We start from the raw sequence: 19,643 nt of genomic DNA, 5'->3' as shown, positions 1-19,643 counted from the left end.
TGGAGATAAAATCATATTTCTTTTGCCACATAAAGTGCAATCCATCATTTCCTGCAGCTTACCAGGTTCAGACCTGTCGTCAGTACTGCTACCATCTAGCTCTGTTTATGTGCCAATTTCAAAGCCCTTTACCAAGGAACATATCAATCACAGAATCAGTGAATCGTTTAGGTCGGAAAAGAACTTTAAGATCATCAAATCTAGCTGTTATCTAACATTGCCAGGTCCACCACTAAACCATGTCCTCAAGAACCTCATCTATGCATCTTTTAAACACCTCCAGGGATGGTGACTCCACCACTTCCCTGGGCAGCCTGTTCCAATGCCTGACAGCCCTTTCTGTGCAGAATTTTTCCTAATATCCAATACATACAGGGAAACAGGAACACGAGGAGGTGAAGATCAAAGAAACATAAGGTGAAAGGAAAAGCCAGGAACAGAACCAAGTTTCCCAACCCATTTTTATCTAATAGCTCACGTTGTTTTTCCAATATGAAATCAGAATGAGAGACTGGCAGGTGAAAATAATGGCTGCTCAGGTTTATTTCTGAATCAGCAGAAACTTTGCTCTCTCTTAAGTCCCAGCAGAGGCAACAGCTGTATAAAAGATGGGGAACATTTTCCTGTCAGACACCCTCTCTATGCCAAACTCCCATTTTACTTTCCACAAGAACACAGGTGCAAAACCAGGTGTGCTGGCCAAGTTGCACTTCATGGACCCAAATTTGGGTCAGCCCTTACCAAGTGCTGAGTAGCCTCAATTCCATTGAATATATATTCCTGTTCAGAACACCAGAAGCATTGTGCATCTTGAAAAAATGTGTTCTTCTCTTTAGATTATTTTCTCCTGAGCCAACTTGAAACACTTCACTTTCTTCAATGAAATAATTTTGTTAATTGCAACAATTACTCTTGCAGACTAACAACGAGATGCACAACTTTACTGGATGCCTTGAAGAGAGGCACTCCATTTCCTTAGTGATAGGCTATGTTTTGTAACACAAAGTATAAAAGACTTATGAAGAATTGGCTTGTGAATTATTTTTATGTTAGACTTCGGTGAGTTTGACCTTTTTTTTTTTTTAAATCCTGGAAGTAGTTTTAGAATTTATCAGCTGGATTCTCCTAACAATGCATAAATGCACTACAGTCTTTAAAAACTTTCAAATAACTTCTAAATTATCCATGTGCTTTACTAATTCTATTAACTTCATTTAAAAACATGTTTTCTCTGTAGCCTATTTTTTGTGTAACTCTTAAAGACGAAAGGTAGGAAATGAAAAAAACCTGGAATTAAATTTCCAAGAGGAGCTAAAATGCTGTGAAATTCTGTTAACATTGCTAAAAAAAACCACCCCAAAACCATAAAAACCCCTCCAATAGTGAACACAACAATGGAATCACTCACTTAATCTTAAAACAATACATACACAGAAAGTACAAGTTCACTCATTCCCTTCTGGAAGTACAAATGAAAGGAGCAAAAAGTAGTTCAGCATCCAGGAGCATTTGGTGCTTCCCTGTTCTGTGAAGGATTTATGTATGCTACAAATGCATCCATGCCCACAGGGTAGCAGATATCAAAGTGGTTCACCCATTTAGGTTACCAAGTAGGTATCAGATGGCAACAAGATTTACAAATTACCACACTAGATCTTTATTTGAACTAGTGATCTAGAAATAGGCAGCTTCTCATCTCATTGTAATTTTTCTGAATCATCCACTTTCTTGATAATACTACTTGCTATTTTTAAGCCCCTCATTTTTCCTGATGTTTTGTGCTCGTCTTGATTAAAATCAGCCTTTTCCACAGCATTTTGACTAAGTCAGCTGTCTAAGCAAAGCACTTGTAAAATACATGCAGTATTGCAGTATACTTAAGAAAGACGAATCAAGGTCACTGGATATTTCCATTGTGCATAATTTCCCTTCAGTCATTAGCAAAAACACTCATGGTCAGGTGGTCTACACCACAAAATTTTGTAGCATTATTTACCAAAAAGCACACTATTGTTTAAAACAGTCTATTTTAAATCAACTTTGTGTTTTGCAACAAAATGAGAGAACAAAGCTACAGACAAGCAAGTGCTTATTTTAAGAAGATAGAGGTATCTTTACACACAGATTTGAATAATTCATAGCTGACCAGTACAAGCACTTGCAATTACTGTTGCATCACCTTTACATGCTCAAAACAGCAAAAAAGTTACACCAGTGTAGCTTGCAATCTAGTAAGAAAATACTTAAATCAGAATTTAAGCATATGAGTGACTCATGATACAGACAAAATCGAAAAAGAAAAAAAGTGAAATCCCTCCTGTAAAATCTAGTGGGGAAAAAAATGTTCACTTTTCATCTGTCATCCCAGGCTCTTTGATTTTGGAACAAAGAGTTACATTTTATCAGCATGTTTTCAGATCCACAGCACATTCTTCTGTACTTATCAGTTAAAACAAAAATTTGAAAAAAACTTCAAACCACTGCATATACATTTATGCAATACAGGCATATGTGTGAGAGTCAGAGAGAGAAGGCAGAGCTGTAAATATTAAGCGTTTCTATCCTTAGGCAATGCTAAAGTTTAGACGTAAAGCAATTCTCACGACAAGTTTTATGGGAGATAAACGTTTTCTGACTCAAAAACATTTTATAAGATTTACAAGACACTGGCAGGAACGTCTAATGCATTTCATTTCATAAATCTACAGTCTGAAGCTGAACTGGGTGTCCCAGAGGAACTGGTCTCACACACTGTCTTTTTGGACACCATGATTTTTCACTGCTCTGTCACATCTGCAACTCCAGCTCAGGGTGAGATATTGCCACTTAACAGCTCTTTAGTACAGATGCTGAGCAAACTCAGGGCTTGATTCAGTTGTGAGGTACAAGAGCCCACAGAGTAACTGAAATTAATTGTCACCTTTCCAGACAGACCGAGAACTATATGGGCAAGGCAGAAAACGAGGCTATCTCAGATCAAGAAGCTGCCTCTCTAAGTCAAAAGTAAAGATACATTCCAGGGGTACGAACAGGCTTCTAAAGCTCTCATTGCTGCTGTTGTGATACATGTCTTTTTGTGCAAGGTCTTTCCGCCCCAGTTCACTCAGGAGGATGAAACTTTCTGCAGATTTTGGTGGCAGGGCTTATCAGATTTTCACCAACTCTTAAAATGCATTCTTAAATGGTAAAAAAAATGAGGCCAGAGTCTAGAGTTTTACTTATGCTTGACTCATTTCCTTTGGGCTGAAGGGGAAAGTTGTTTGCAGTAGGGCACAAATCGGCAACAGAGGTTGCAGAAAAGAGGTTATGTGGAAATGACACTCCTCTCTGTTTCAACTTAATCTATCAAAAAGCTGGTAATTTATAAGCAAAAATAGAGGCAAACTGGTAGCACAAATGACATGTCATAATAACCACACGATGACAAGGGGCAGATTGCCCTTCTGAGAATAGGTTATGAATAGATGTTACAACTACCAGAAAATGTTTGCAATCAAAAATGTTAAGTGTGCAAATGAATTTAATGTTCTATGTCTGTAATAAAACTGAATAAAAAATAATGCAGGAATTAACTGCCATTTTAAGTAATGAGAAAAACTGATATATCTTAGGACATTAAATTATTAATATGCACTAGACCTAGGCAAGGCAGTAACATGCAACTGCTCCTGCAGAGGGGAATAGAGAGGTAGAGAAACTCAGTAGCTTTCTCAAGGTCAAACAAGCAAAATAACTTCTGTCTTCCAGACTGCTACAGAGGGACAGCTCATTTTTCTTTGGCAAGCTTCTGGCACATTGGCAAAGCACTGATTTCAAGTATGAGTCTTAAGATGTTGTTAGACTACCCAAATTCCACAGACCTTATCTGTGAAAGCAAAAAATCCAGACTGTTAGAAGGAGGAGATGTTTTAGTCTTTCTTCTTTGTTCCCATTCATGGTCACAGTCCTGGTGGAGAGAAGAGCTGTGAAATCTAAGTTTACTGGGCAAAATGTGGAGTTGGTATGAACTGGTTATGGATTCAGTGTACATCAATGGAGTTTAACAGATTTGAGGAGCCTCCACTGCACCAGGACCAAAGAAACAGACACAGGCAAGAAAAAAAAATCCTGAAGGCAAAAGAAGATAAAAAATTTAGAGCAGAAAACTCATCTGAGCTTGTCTACATGATCCTCCCTTATTAAAAGTAAAATACTATTCTAAATAATCCCCCAAATTACCAGACTTGGCAGCATTATTACTGCAACACCATGGCAATTACTCTATAAAGTTGTAGGATTCTTTCATTGTAAAGACTAAGATCAGCAAAAGTAAATGCTGCCAATGAACTTTCCATTCCCCAGAAGGTGCCTCAGAGACCTGCCAGGCTCTCTCATCTCCTCAAGATTTTTGACCCAAGAGCAGTGACCCAGTACATTGTTCTCTTGGAAGGAACAGTAAAGCTCAGGATACCACTGGATAACTTGTGCATGCAACACATGTGAGCAGACTACTAAATTTTAAATACAGGAAAGCAGATCTAGGATCTTTTTAGTTTTAACAGGCCCTCAGGACTTCTGGGCTGAAGTGTCCAATGACAAATACTGCAGTATAATTTCTGTTGATTTTAATCCAGATTTTATACAATTAAGGGAACAGAACTACTGTCAAAAATAAGGGAACACAGTGGCATTTGGTGCAAGTAATCCTCTCCCAAGTTAAATACATGTGTTTTAAAAATCCATATAAATCTTTGAAAAAAGTTAGCAAATTTCCTAAGATCACAATGTGGCTTGAAAGAGCAATTTAACAGCAAGTGTCAGCTCCACAGACCTGTAAATACTTTCAAATAATTTACCTCTATATAATATGAAAATAACAATCACTGTTGCACAGGAAACTGTCATAACTGATTTTCTCTCTTGTGAATGCAAACATTATTGATTTGTTTTGACAAGGAGAATAACTGAAGTACTCAACACTTTATTTCATTATTGAAATAATAGTTAATCAACACAAAAAGCCTATGAAAAAATCAACTGTCTGCAATATCATGAACTAGGATTTATTTTGATTTTGAATGTGAGATATCAGTGCCACAACCTTTTCTTATTTTCTTCTGCGAAGGGAGGCAACTGCTTCATATTGGGAAATGAATCCTTGCTTATTCAGTTTTTAGCAAGCAGCAGAGCTTCAGCTTCAAGTTAATAGTCAAAGCCAAACAGCATCGCCTTCTTTAAATCAGCTAAACGTATCTGCAGACATAAACATGATGGATGTCAGGAAATTGGAGCATTTATTGCTGTGGGGCAACAGATGCCACAATGAAGTCATACTCTGAGAGATGTCACTGGGCTCAGGATAACAAAGTGCCTTCTGCAAGCAGTGGTTGCCACACTGTAGGACATCCGACCTGTGTTGGGAACCTTTGGGAGACACCAGTCACCCTCTGTACTTGGAGCACCAAGCTTTGGGGTGATGCAGATGCATCTGACCAGCCCTGCTGGCAACGTGAGAGGTAAATGGGTCATCACTGCACATAGCGGGGGCTGCGGATGCTCTTCCCAATCCTACTGCTACAGCCCTTTTACTGATGGGAAGTGGAACCTCCCTCACAGCCCAAAGTGTTTTCCCCCAGCAGAGAGTTCCCCCATGCTGCAGAAACATTAGTGCCCTGATGTAACCATGGAGGTCTTGTTATCCTGATACTAAAATAAGCTGACAGTGTGGGACAGCTCTGACTTGGTTTTCAAGCAATAAGGAGAATCTGCCATCCCTAATTGAATTATTCTTAACCATGCGCGATAACAAAGGTAGCATTATCACAATGAGGCATGGGGGCAAATCGTTAGGCATTTTGTCTGTCAGACCAAATATTTTAGCTTCTTGTCTAACAGAAGGATGATCTGATGCTCCTAGAACAAGCTGGCCTCAAACCTGCCCTTGGTACTAAATAGAACACGTAATTTTTTGGACTGCCTTCCCTGTTCTGGGACTTGCCTCAATTTTGCTCTACAAGACAAAATAAATTTTACAAAGCTTGCTGATCTTGCAGTCTAGGAGGACAGCTTGCATTTATAGAACATGCTTCACTTACTCAAACCATTCGAAGTAGCATTCAGAGATACCCACAAGTGACAGCAATAGAAAACAGCCCCAAGGTGGGTAAGGCTCTTCTGATCACATGTACAACCTTCCGTCAGATGCAAATAGCTAAGATGGTAGCTGCTGCGAAATGGGTCACTTACTTACTTTAAGATCAAATGCATAATTTAAATTAATTGAAATAATTGAAATAGTATATTAGAACCCCACTGAGTGACTTGTAAGAAGTCCTTATAGCTTGTTTCAAGCTAATTGGTAATACTTATCAGTATGGTTGAGTAGCACATTTGATTTTTCTTTTCTTCTCAATTTTCCATTTCCTTCCCCCCACCCCTGCTCTTTTTTTTTTTTTTTTTTTTTTTGGCAATCTCCACATGACCAGAGCTTTGCAGCTATGCACTCTGCAGTATATATTGCCATAAACTTGTCGAACAAGCCTGGAAAGGCTCTTTCCCTCTCTTTGTGGCTATCAACATAACTCAAGTGGTGACATTGACGCTGAGATTAAGAGGAAACAGTGCACAATGATAGGTAATTTAAGAAGTTGATCCATTACCTTTCTAGCCTCTGCATGGTCATGGCTAGCGTTTTGTTCAGTTCCTCTATCATCCGGCACCCTGAGGGGTGAATGGGCAACGTGCTGGAGCCAGAAGGCAGGTGCTGGCTGTGGCCGCTGTACTGGAGCTGGTGAGCTGCCAACTGGGATGGCAGGACAGTGTGATGGTGCTGGGTCAAAGGCTGCTGGGAGCTCTTCTGCGTGGAATAGGACGAGAGAGAGAGGTCTGGCCCCCCTAAAGGCATGCAAATCATGACTTTCTTTGGAGGTAGTGGAGGTGACAGTTTAACTGGCATACAAGGCAGTTTCACAGGAGCGCCAGGATCTAAAACAGAAGAAAGAGAGGCCCTGGTGTTAATTTTCATGTCAGAAAGATGGAGATCAGAGTATCTGCCTGGGTGGGCAGGTACTGAGCTTGCTAGTGGAGGCAGAAGTGTGCACCCCTTCCCTGCTGTGACAGACAACTCTGCATTGTGTGTGCTTAGCATGCTCTTCAGAAAAAATACTGTTGTTTTGCAGCGCTTCTGAGTCTCACAAAAAACATCCCAGGGCTGTGCATGCCCCTTAATAAGCACGTTAAGCAATGCTTAACAAGGCTTTGGCATACTTTGACGTTTTAAAGCTCTAATGCTCCAAAACAGTCCTGTGAGGTAAGTGTGATGTCTCCCGCTTAACAGGGATGCAAATAGGGGGAGAGTAATTTGGTGTCTGAAGTTACAGGATGACTCACCACCATCACTGCTGGAGCAAAAGCTCAGGGACTCCTGATCCTTTTCAGACACTGCAGTGCAATTACTACAAGTCACATTTCTTACAGCTTTGTAATACGCAAAACATCTGGTGTTAAAAAATACATTATAGGGCAAGAGAGAAAAGAAATAGGGTTTGAATACCAAACAGGAGTGGCCTGGAAAAACAAAGGGTACAGAAGGAGAAAACGATAAAGGGCAGAAAATTGTTACGATTAATGTATTCTTTTACAGAAGACTTCGCGGGCACTCTTCTCTGGACTCAAGCACTGAATGTTAACCTTTTTAACTCTAGGCATGTTCATTGAATCACACAGTTGACCTGCCAGGCAAAGGCTCCCCTGACTTCCATGGGAAATCAATGAGAGGTCCACAAGCAATTCTCTCTGCCAGGACTCAACTGCAGGATGCAGGTTTTTGGAGTTGCACTGTGGAATGTTTTCAGAAGGGAGAAAAAGTAATGGGAGGGCTTGTCATTCCCAAAACGAGTGTGGGAAATGGTCACAACACATGCTAAGAGCAAAAATGAGGGCAAGTATATTTGCTGTGAGCTGCAACTGCGAGTTTGTGTTTAGGAAGAAGGCCAGGCCCTTTCCAGCCTGGAATACCACAGACACTTGGCTCTGCAATGCAGCTCTATGGGCAAGGCTTGCATGCTCTTTGGCCTCTTGTTGCTTCAGTTCACTCTTCTTGCTGGAACACAGTAAAGGAACTGAAGGGCCAGAATCTTCTTTCGACCTGAGAAAGCTTGAGAGTAAGATGTTGCTCTCCAGATTTCAAAGGTCATCATCCTCCTAAGTGAGATCAGATTTCTACAGATATTTTCCAGATGGTTCTTTTTAGCATTAACTATCCTTCCCCTTGCCCTCTTTATTTTTTTCTCCCTCCTGGCCTATTCTGGGTATTGCCTATACTGGTATCCATATCTACTAACCATGGTGCACAAGGCTGACACTAGGACTTCTAAGCACTAACACTTCTGTTAACGACAGTAATGTGGAAGAAGACCTTGCATGGAGTCAAGCTCAGATATGACGTTAGACTTTTTAAAGTGCTAGTCGTAGCTTCACTGCATCCACAGTATCCACTTGATACTAGTATTTTTACTACGCTAGGAACAATGCACTGATGGTAAGCTTTCCCTTTCTTTAGAGGGCTTATAGGCTAAAGACACAGGAGTGGCAAAGAGTGTGCAAAGATGAAATAGAGGCATGGAGAGAAAGTCGTCTTCCCATGTTGCAGAGTCAGAGAGTTACAGAGAGTAGAAAGTCTTTTGGCTTTCAGCACAATATCATAGCCACTTGACATATTGCCTCTTGAAGGCAAAAATTCTTCTGATGGTTCCATCAAGGCTGAAGTCTACCTCATGGAATTGCCAAGCCACAGGGCACTGCCCTCTCCTCTAAAGCAGACTGCCTTCTGTACAGTAGAAAAAAAAGGCTTGCAGGATTTTCTTTTCAAGCACAGGAAGGTCTCCAAGTTACTCTGTTCTTCTTATACACACATTATCTCTGTATATTTCCTCTTTGTATCCTGCATAAAAGAACACACCTCTTCAATAACAGGTAAATAACAGAAAGAGTAAAGAGTAAATTGTACAGAGCCTTGAGAATAAGGTTCCTATGGGATTTATAGTAACAAAGTGTTTTCATACATTTGTGCTCCAGGCAATTTCACTTCTAGAGCTGGTCCTGAATTACAAAGACTACAGTGAGATCCACACTTTCATTTTGAAATGTGCAGGTTTGACTGCTGGTTTTAGATCCTTTGCTGCTGCATCTCAATTAAAGTCTTCATCTGACAGTGCCTGTGCCTGGATGCCCCACTGTTCTGTGTCTGATGTAGCAGAGTCATCCTTAATGGTGAATTCCAAGAGATCCTAACTGCAGGCATCTCTTGCTTCTGACAAAAGAGTAACTGGGAGTAACAACTGGGTTTGCTGCCTTCTGTGATTCTGAGGATTAGAACAATATCACATGTTGGGAGTACAAGTATAACATGCCAAAAGGTTCAGGTATAAAGCAAACAGGAATTCTTCACCTTTTGTCTAAAATATATTGAAAATGTCTTTCCTTTCTCATGCAAGTAGAGTTGTGATAGAGGCACTGCAGCTTTGGAGTTGCATGGGAGAACACACCTAGCTTAACTGTCCTGAGCAACTACATAATCCATCATGAATCAGATGGGTATACTCTGGTTCCCTCCCTCCACAACAAAGGCATGGACCTTTAGTTTCCACTTAAATGTAAAGAAATCCTTCACATGAGTGTGTTTTCAGTGGTACCAGTGCTGGGCGACTCCACTGGGCACCTGCCAAAAATGTTGCCCATTATTTTTAATGTAAGGCTTTATTCAGACTGACTGTGTTTCACCCAGGTTCTTGAGCCTCTCTGAACATGGCCCTAATACCTAAATAGAGCCTTGAAAATGAACCTGAGCCATTAAATCTACTTGTCTGCCCTTCACCTTCAGGAGAATTCTACTTGCCTATTAAAAAAACGGCTAAAAGGAGAATGACTGCAATGGGAGAAGATTTCGATCCATTCATTCAGAAACGTGTCAGTATATCTTCAGTGACAGCAGTAATGGAAACTTCATACTGCAAGTTTTACTGAGCGGTCAGAGTGTGCTGAACAAATGGGGCCTTGCTCAAACCCATGGGCTCCGGGCATGCTGTTGGGAACTGCACAACCATCATCTGGAGTAAAGGAGACAACACCTTGTCCCTGCATGTAAGAGTGAGATGACTGAGTTTCAGAGTTCTTTCCTTGATTTGTTTTGATTTCACAATGCATGTGATGTATGAACCAGGGGTGGAAACAGTTTTATCGTCTCATGGAATGAGGCGCATGGAATATCCATCAGACATGGACATCTGTAGATGAACAAGAAGCTGGACAGGGGAAATATGAATAAGGAATCTGTGATAAGTGTCTTCTCAGTGAAACATTACAAGAGTCTTAAATCATTGCACAAAACACTCATATGACAGAAGAGAAGCAAACTGCGTGAAGCCAGGTGTGCAAGTCTGATTAATTTTTGGCTGAGGTTCTTCATGCTCAAGAGAATAATGAGCAATTTTGTGAGATGTTGGCTCCCAGCAGGGTTGTGACCACTCAGGACTGTGCATGGTTAAGTAATAACTGTGCCAGAATTGATGAAGGAGTTGTTAGACACAGAAACCTTCCCACTGATGACGACAATATTTTACTGAGGAGACAGTTGTGGATGCCACAATATTTGCTGCACATCAGACAAACAGGTCAGCTCTTACTCCTTCCATATAGATAATTTTGTCAATACCTAGAGTTGCTGCATTTCCTTTTGGGTTTTCAGGAGACAGAAAAGTGTAGTTTTATTTGCTGCACAGAATGGTTGCTCAGGTATGTTTTTTCTGATGCGTTTGTCGTGTACTGGAGCTGTACAACAAGTACACCAAGTCTGATGCTTCCTCACCACTGAACATGTCTGGAGAACTGGTTGGTACGTGTTGCAGATATAAGTGTTGCAGACAGGGTGCTAGGAAGTTCTGGATGTACTGCAGCAAATACTGCTCCAGCAGCACTGCTAGAAAAGCTCTTTAAAACCCTCAAATTTTTCCCCAGCACAACTACTGCATGCCTGGGAATCCTAGGCTGTGGCAGAGCTGGCTATGTTTGTTATCCCGCCAGTCGCAGAAAAGCTCTTTCTTGACTCCTTGTGATGTCAAACAGGAGCCAGCATTGTACCCACCATCAAGGAAGGTCAACAGTGTCTTGGGTTGCGTGAGTAGAAACACAGCCAAATCATCAAGGGATTATTCCCCTTCTATTCAGCACTCCTTAGGCTGAATCTAGATTATGGTGCCAAGCTTAGGACCTTCCAGGAAATACATCAAAAACCCAGAATGAGTTGAGCAGAGAGCCACCACAATGCTTGAGAGCTAAAGCACCTGACCGGTGAGGGGAGGCTCAGGGGCTGGGGCTTGTTCAGCTCAGAGAAAAGATAGCTTGCACACAGAGAACCTAACAGCAGCTCTCCAGTACCTATGAGAAGGTCATCAATAGGACGGAGCCAGGCTCTTCCCAGTGGTGCATGGTGGGAGGAGAGAGACAGTGGGCAGAAACTGAAACAAGAGAGGTTCAAAACTGGATTATAAGGACATCGTTTTCTCCCATCAGAAGAGCCAAACAGTGGAACCTGTTTGCTCAGACTGGCTGTGCAGCTGGCATCCTTCGAGGTTTGCAAGACCCAGATGGATAAAGCCCTGAGCAACCTGGTGTGATCCCATAGCTGGCCCTACCTTGAGCAGGAGGATGGACTAGAGACTTGCTGAGGTTCCTTGACACCTGAATGACCTTATACAGTAAAGAGATACTCTTTAAATTCCATCCGAGCAATTAATTCCGTAAAGTAACATGCAAAACAAATATGTTAAAACCCAGCATGGCTTGTTGAGATAGCTTCACCGTGGAAATGAGGTGATGTGCCTGATATTTGCTGTAACATTTGAAGAAGTACCTTCTACTTTTTCAGGTCTTCTCTCCAGGAATCACTTGTGCCTGAACAGTGGGAGTCTCTTCTTTTATTTCAAAGAGTTTTTGAGCAGATTCATAAAGACAAGTTAAAAACTGTTCTCAAAGGTTTGCCATACATCTCCTGCTGATGGCAGTAAGATCTGCAGCCATGTCTTCAAGGAAGATCAGAGACAGAAATTCTTTGCTGTTCTTCTGCACCATATATGCATGCAAGGTTCAAGTTCGATTTAGAGAATACAAGCAAAACACGCTTAGCCTAAAGGTTGAAAAGTACAGCTCTGCATGAATTCCCGTGCAAAGCCTTGAAGGGGGTTCCAGAGATGGGAGGATTTCCTGATGCCTATATGTGCTAGGTACTCCCCTCCAGGTACCAGCTGGCAGAAGAATTATGGAGAAAGCAACTGCATCAGGGTCCAGTTTCCTGTGAGAACCTCGTAGGGTGCTGGTGAGGGAGATGCCTTTGCTCTGCTGCCTCTTCCTCAAGCACACAGTGAAAAGAGAATTGTCCATTGTCCCCCACATGAATGTAACCTGTCTTCATGAATGTGGCCTGCCAGATCAGACAGCAGGAGGCAACATCACAGAGGAGGAAGCTTGTGTGTAGTGGTTTGGTTTCTGAGACATGTGTGACTGTTGGGTTATAAAATACTGCAGAGAACATTTATTGGGTATATTATAGTTGTAAATACTTTTATAATGCAGTAACTAATAATCAGCTGTGCTGTGGCAACGCAGCAGGACACCAGGCATCTATGTTCTCACAACTCATCCTTGGCTTCTCTACAGTATCAAAAGTAACTTTTGGGGGCTTGTAACATTTCCTACCATGTTAAAAGTTTGCCTCTAATTATGAATGAGCTCTTACTCTATGGAGACATAACTAGAACGCCCGACATCAGAACTAAGGATGTGCTATGTCTCTGCTCAAAATCTTGAATGAAGAAAACAAAAGAACACAAAAGGTTTCTCAGACCTTCCATACAATAGCTGAGTAGCCAGATAGAACCAAGGCTACACCCTAGTCCAATATTAGGCTAACTTCGGGCTCAAATACACCCAGATGTTGCTGAGATCCCAGCTGAGTGGCATAGATTTCGTTCTCTGATGTTTTATGGGGCTTTATAGGTTACTGGTGACTCAGTTGTTTGAATGGAAAATATCTAATTTCAGAAAACATCTGTGCTGGTGAGAAGCAAACAGCTTAATGAATCAAGATCAAATGGAGCTTTACACCACTGGGGTATGTTGTCTATCAAATCAGATATGATCAGTCTTCTTGTCACTGTTGGCCATTAGAGATTTTATTATAATCTGGGGACTTTACCTGAACAGTCCAATCAAATTTGGTCCCAGGTGATTATTTTGGTTGCTCCTACATTTTCAATGAAATATGGAGGCTGCAAGTGTTGTCCTAAATGCCTGGGTTCTGCATGTGTATATTGGAGAATTAAAATGATGAAAGAAATTCTGTTTGTGAACATTGTCCAATAATAATCCTGCCTGAAGACCAGTAGAATACTCACCAGGAGGTGACTGGCCAACAGGAAACACACAGCAGTGAAACAACGGTATCAAAACTGCTACGGACCTTGGTTTTCTCGCAGGGTTGCTGTCTTCTAGGGCTGCACGGGCACTTCCACGCCCAGTGCTGTGATAGGGATGTTCCCTGTGGAGGCAGCAGTGCCGGGAGCATGGGAGATGGTGTGAAGCAAAGCAGGGAGCACCTTCTGCAGCAGTGGTGGCACCAATCCCAGGGGCTGCTCTGCTACCATTCCTGCACTGTCCTCTCCTGACAGCACTCCAGCCTTGCGAAGAAGCATGCCAAATCTGTGTGATTTATATTTGCTAGAGGCAATTCACTCTTCCTGTCGCCTTTCAAACAGATTTTTCCTTTTCATTCTCCCTGAAATTAAATGTGCTCTTACATGTTTACTTTAGGCCTGCTCACTTATGTGCATTTCTTACTGAGGGAAAGGCCAATCTTTGCCTTGGCACCAGCAGACAGATGTCTGAAATGGTCTACAGCTGCTTTCAGGGGTAAGGAATGTTTCTTTTCCATTTCTAAAACCTGTATTAAGTCCTTTGCCAAACCTGCAAATCAGTCTTCATGCCTTTACTGAAGAATTTTGAGATAAGTTCACAGCAAGAAGGTAGTCAGACTCAAACAAAGCTTTTCTTTCCTCAAGTTTTGTATTTGAAATATTGCTCCTTTTTTTTTTCCTGCTGACCACATCTGTAGTGACTTTATATGTTCTCAGTTTTGTTTCTATAAAACATGCTTTTACCAAATAGACCTACATATGTACACACAAATATAGATGTATCTTAAGACAGAAGTTGAGGCGCTTGTGCATTTTCAAATGTGTACCTGAACCCTCCACAAGATTGCAATTCCCTTCACAGTCTTCTTGAACAGAGCTACCAGACCATTAAACCACTGTCACTCTCCATTAGCCATGCCCAGTATGTCTTATTTTGCCCTTCAACCTTCTCACAAAATCTTCAGTAGAAGAATGGGTATGCAACAAGAACAGAAAGTCTTCACCCAAACGCCAGAATTCAGCTTTTACTTGTTTTCTCATACACAAGCTGAGGATGTCTCTGGAGTAATTAGTAAAAGAATAGCATTAATTCTGCTTCTCACTGATGAGGGTGCTTCATTAGGATTGATTGCTCATTTCCAAAGATTATACACAGCTAAAATAATTACCAGTGGAGAACACAAGGCACTGAACAACACATATATCCTCTAGACCACCAAAGTAAATGGACCCTTAAGAATAAGTTTAATACTTTTATTTATAAGGTATGCATAAATGAGGCTTTCAGTTCTACCAAGAATAACTGTCAATTAAATTAGGGTCCCATGACTAAATCTGAATCTCTGTTTTTTTTTCTGTGAAGGTTCTGTATATGCACGTACAAGAGTCTGTCTTTATGCCCATACAAGAGTTTATGCAGGAGGCCACCAAAGGCCATCACAAAGTAAGAGAAGTCACAGTTCTGTTTCACTGGAAAGGTATCACCATCAAGTAATTGATTTATGCTGATATCTTAAGCCAAATTCTACTTGACAGCTGCAAAAAAAACCCACCAGAAACATCCATCCTTTGCATCCTTCGATTCTTCTGCTACTTCTCACAAAAGGAAGGCTTATGAACAAAAGCCATTTAGTACCTGATGTTTTTCCCATGCTACTCCTATTTTTTAATTTCCTTTGTGTTGGCCTCATTTCAGAGTAGCTTCTTGTAATTGGGATGGAGAGTTATAAGAGACCACAGAAAGCTGGTTTTGTCCTCACCTGAAGCCACTAATAGTGCTGCCTGGCTTGCCAGGTGGCAGAACTGCCCATTCAGTTTGTAGTACAAGGCAAGATACTAATCTTTATGTGTAGATTGTGGCAGGTAAGAAAGTAAAGAGATTCCACAAAAAATGAACAAAACTATACAGAACAAAAATGTGTGGTCACTTAAACAGAAACATAAAGAGACTACATAGAGATACGAGAGAAAAACAGAACATGCACTTTCCTAATGAGCTCTTTCCTTGTATATATATATATATATATTTAATACACCAAAATAAAACGGGTATTAACTGTCAGGAAAAAAAAACTAAAAAACCAAAACATCTAGAATGCATTAATGTAGGCTGAGCATTTCTCAGATCAGCTCTGAAAAGATCAGGGCAGCATTAACACAAGAAGAGCAACACAGTGAGTAGACCAGTAGCTGCTCCAGAACAGAGTTCTGTGCAACACAGCTCATCTTGAACTTAGGATTTTGAGGTGCTGCCTCCTGAGCAGCATCTGCAATTATGAGCAGACTGTTCAGAAGGTGCAGGCAAGCATTTAGGGAATCTTTTTTTTTTTGGTCTGTGTAAATGTAGCAATCCTTTGCTTCAGTGGTCTAAATGAGAGCCGGAAGAGAGGAGACAGCTCAGGTAAGATCCACTAATCCTCCTTCCACATGTATCTAGAGGTTTGAATCCCAAAGAGCCTGGGCAGTTGTAAAAACACCTTGAACACACACACACACACACACACACACACACACACACACACACACACACACACACACACACACACACACACACGCATGCACACACACACGCACGCACGCACACAGGAGCCTGTATTGTCTACAGTTGCTAGCTGCCATGCAGTGAAAAATACACTGCATCACAAACTGCAGGGCACCAAAATCCTGGTCGTTGGGAACTGGAGCTGCCCATCATCAGCAGGACTCAGCAGTGGGTGGGGAACAGGCAGAGCAGGGGTGGAAAGGGTGAGCAGGGAAGCAGAATGGCAAGAAGCCATGGGACAGAACGGCCTGTGTAAGGATCAGGGGGCCAAGTAAAAGACGAACACATGGAAAGATACAGGGTGTGTGCAGGGGAACCTGCCCAGACGGCTGTTGAGGGGAGAAGAAACAAAGGACAAAAGGAGAAAGCAAAACTCTCCCTTTCCTCTCAACCCTTTTCTCATTATAGGCATTTAAAAATATCCTAGTATTTTCCTCATACTTCCTTTCCCATCAAAGCATATCCTGCAGTTTTTGTAGCGATGGCAAGTCTTGATGAATAGGAGTGAGGAGGGTTAGGAAACGCAGCGGTGGTCTGAGGTAATTACAGCTGAGAGGGGAAGCGCCCTAAAGCAACCTTGACGAAGTTATACCCTGAAAATGCAGCGTGTTCTCTGCCCCAGGTACAACACAGAAACATCACCAGTACACACAACAACATGTGCAAACAGCGTTACAGAAGGAGGAAGGACATCAAGAACATTGCTGTAAGGGCAGGTTTTTCCTACAAGGGAAGCGGTGGTGCTGAGGGTCCAGGAACACCTACTTACCAGTTAAGTGGCTGGCAATCCTGGCAATAGGTTTAGGAGGCAGGGCAGGGGGCTGTTTGAGGAGGGACAACTGTTTCACTGGGGTGTCCTCATGGTCTCCAGGGAAAGCGGCAGATTTTTTGGGGGGAAGTAGCAGGACTGGCTTAGCTGTAGTAGGATCTTGGGAGAGGAGGATGCCGGATTCATTGGATGTGGGGCTCTCTTCAGACACTGGAGGACACAACCACATCATAGACGCAACAACGTTATGAGCAAAGCAGCGGCGGATACAGCCATAGTAAGACAAAAAAACAGCGTACCAATGCAGATTAAGAACGACTAATAGATTGCACTCAAACATCGTATAACATAGAAAGGAGGAGAGAAAGAAAGAGAGAAAAACACACATCTACACAACAGCCAGATTTCCCATTACCTCTGACAGAAGCCAGCTCCTTTATGCCAGGCTGGGACGTATTCCCACATCTTGAACACAAATCAAGAGCCTTAAAATGGCACAGTTGAGACGGTCTGTCACCACAGCTTGCTCAGGATCAGACATGTTAGCACGTAGTCCCTAAACTTATCCTATACATGTAAAAGCACCTCATTGGGCCTACTACATTTCAAAGAGGCCGCATAGCTGTGCAAGATCATGGATGAACACTTCTACCGGTCACTTTTGCTCACTTGACCTTTGTTTGCAACTCTCGTCATGGAGTGATGCAGAACGAGGAGCTAATCCAGATGTACAGCGCTGCTGTCTCTCTGCATGGGTTGGGGAAGAAGCCCAGAGAGCTTCACCTGGGTTTAAATGTGTGGTCAGCTCTCTGCTCTAGAGCTCACTGGAACAGCTGAGATGTAGCCAGAGAGATAAAAATCTACTCTTAAATGTTGACAAAGTGCAGGTTACTTGTATAGAAGTACATATTGCTTCTACGCCAAGTCAGTCAAAATTTCTCATGGAGCATCCAGTGACAATCTGTATGCTGTCACCTCTTTCTCCATCGGAAGACCTTGATCTTCAACAAGGATTTCTCAGGGCTAGACACTAAATGTTAGAAGTCAAAAAAGTTGTTTCAAACAGCTTGGAGTATCTACATCATAATGTAAACAAGATGTTACCTGTCCCATCCATGATCTCTGTGGTTGGGAGCACCTCGTATGAGCAGGGTTCCACAGATGCTGGAACTGACTCCAGTTCTGCTAGGGCTGGCAGGGATACCTGGCTGGAGCTCAGCACTTGCCCGGAGCCCAGAGGCTGCCCATTCTCCAAAGCTCCTTCTTCATTTGGTATGGAAAGTTCCCCATCTGTTCATAGTCAGAAGAAAGCAGAATAACAACAGAACACACATAAATAAGATGCACAAAGAATTTTAAATGAAATCTGCTATCTCCATTAGCTTGCTTGCAAAGGAGGAATCTGAATCCGCATCTTACATGTATACAGAAGGCACAGGGATAATGATCAAAACAATATGGTTTGTATTTCAAAAATACAACTTGTGTAGAGCAATTTTTTAAGATGTTTGACTGTGAAGTTCTGTCCACAACAGTTTCACTGAAGTCTGATAGCATTCCACTTGGCCTAAGGGGTTATTAAGATCTGCAAAAGTACTCTCAAATATTTTTGTTGATCCTTTGCTTACCCTAGGATGGTCATTATGATCCATGGTCTAAGCAGGATGGATCCTGACCATCCTCCACCCAGGGCCACAGGATTCATTTTCCCTTTGTTGAAGCTGGGAAGTCAAGAATGAGAATGGGCTGGAACTGAAGCTATGGAGCTTTCTTAAAGAATACTAATATACACAGTATATAATTTATAATATCTTAATAATAATAACAATAATTATTCTCTTCCCTTACACCAATTTTTATGCTATAAGGGAGACAGGCATAATCACAGAACTATGTCTCTATTTTACACGCAAATAAAAACATTACAGCTCCCAGCATCAAGATTTTAAGTCAGGGAGAGAATAGTTTTTATAGTCACCTGGTGTCAGGTCTTGATATTGGGATATAGCAGATTCCATTTAGAAAACTTGTTTTTAAAGTTATTAATAATATCCCCTCTATCTGAGCAAAATTTCTGTAACAGCAGCCGGTAGTTTCTTTCTTATCAAACGCCACTTCACTTTAGAAATAATAAAGAACAGAAGCGAGGGATCAGATCATTCTCTGTGGTGTCAACCCACATGATTTTTATCTTGGAACTTGTTATGCACAGCACTCTGGTACCTGGAGGCAATGACTACATGGATATCTCAATTACAGTTTTATAAATGAAAGTGTTCAGCCCCTATGGTTATGAGTGGAAGCCTGGAAATATAACTGGAATGTGACCTGTAAGGCTAAAAATCAGCAGGCACATAAATGGACCCTAATTTTACTATGCTTTTAAATTATTTTTTAAGTCAAATGAAGGATTTCAGGATCTGGTCCTTGATTTTTGGGCACCTCTGATTAGCCATATTACTGCCCAATGTACTGAGCAGAGATGTACGTCATTCAAGTGAGTGCACATTTTCCCCTCAGAGGGCTAACATATGCAAAGTGCTTTGGAAAAGAGTACTGAAAAGAGAAAAAAACGCCTCATTTAGGCGCTAAAACACAGCAGTTAACAAGTCTGAAAGTACGTTAGCTGATAGGTATTCAGAATTGTGTTTCTGCCTTTTAAAGCTTTGGTACAGCAAGTGAAGATGGTCTCCTGCTTATTTTGGAATTATTAGAAATACCAAGGTCTTGACTTTCTTGTTTTGGTTGGAGGCTTTTTGAGGACCTAGAGAGCTATTACGGTTCACAGCTACATCATATTAGACTGAAACTTGACCCATGGCTTTCAGAGCAATCAACTGAGCTGGCTAAAAGGTGGCAACATTAATCAAAACTGAAGGCTTTGGCC

The 19,643-nt window shown here is 41.6% G+C and overlaps 1 protein-coding gene across 8 annotated transcripts in view; it reads right to left on the bottom strand.

Moving 5' to 3' along the window:
- The window catches only part of PHACTR1 (phosphatase and actin regulator 1), a 318,656-nt gene that overhangs the window by 56,401 nt on the left and 242,612 nt on the right, over positions 1-19,643 (bottom strand). For 7 of the 8 annotated variants that reach the window (XM_065832917.2, XM_071804572.1, XM_071804578.1 and 4 more), the window contains 3 exons: positions 17,861-18,046; positions 16,757-16,966; positions 6,639-6,963 (listed from right to left, as the gene is read on the bottom strand). In XM_065832917.2, the coding sequence (XP_065688989.1) occupies positions 6,639-6,963; positions 16,757-16,966; positions 17,861-18,046 (721 nt within the window). The remainder of the gene's footprint in view (positions 1-6,638; positions 6,964-16,756; positions 16,967-17,860; positions 18,047-19,643) is intronic. The other variant, XM_071804574.1, reaches the window with a different exon arrangement.

Source organism: Patagioenas fasciata, chromosome 2 (assembly GCF_037038585.1).
Source record: "Patagioenas fasciata isolate bPatFas1 chromosome 2, bPatFas1.hap1, whole genome shotgun sequence".
In the NCBI taxonomy this organism is placed as follows: Eukaryota; Metazoa; Chordata; class Aves; order Columbiformes; family Columbidae; genus Patagioenas; species Patagioenas fasciata.
This window is presented reverse-complemented; position numbering and strand designations above follow the sequence as displayed.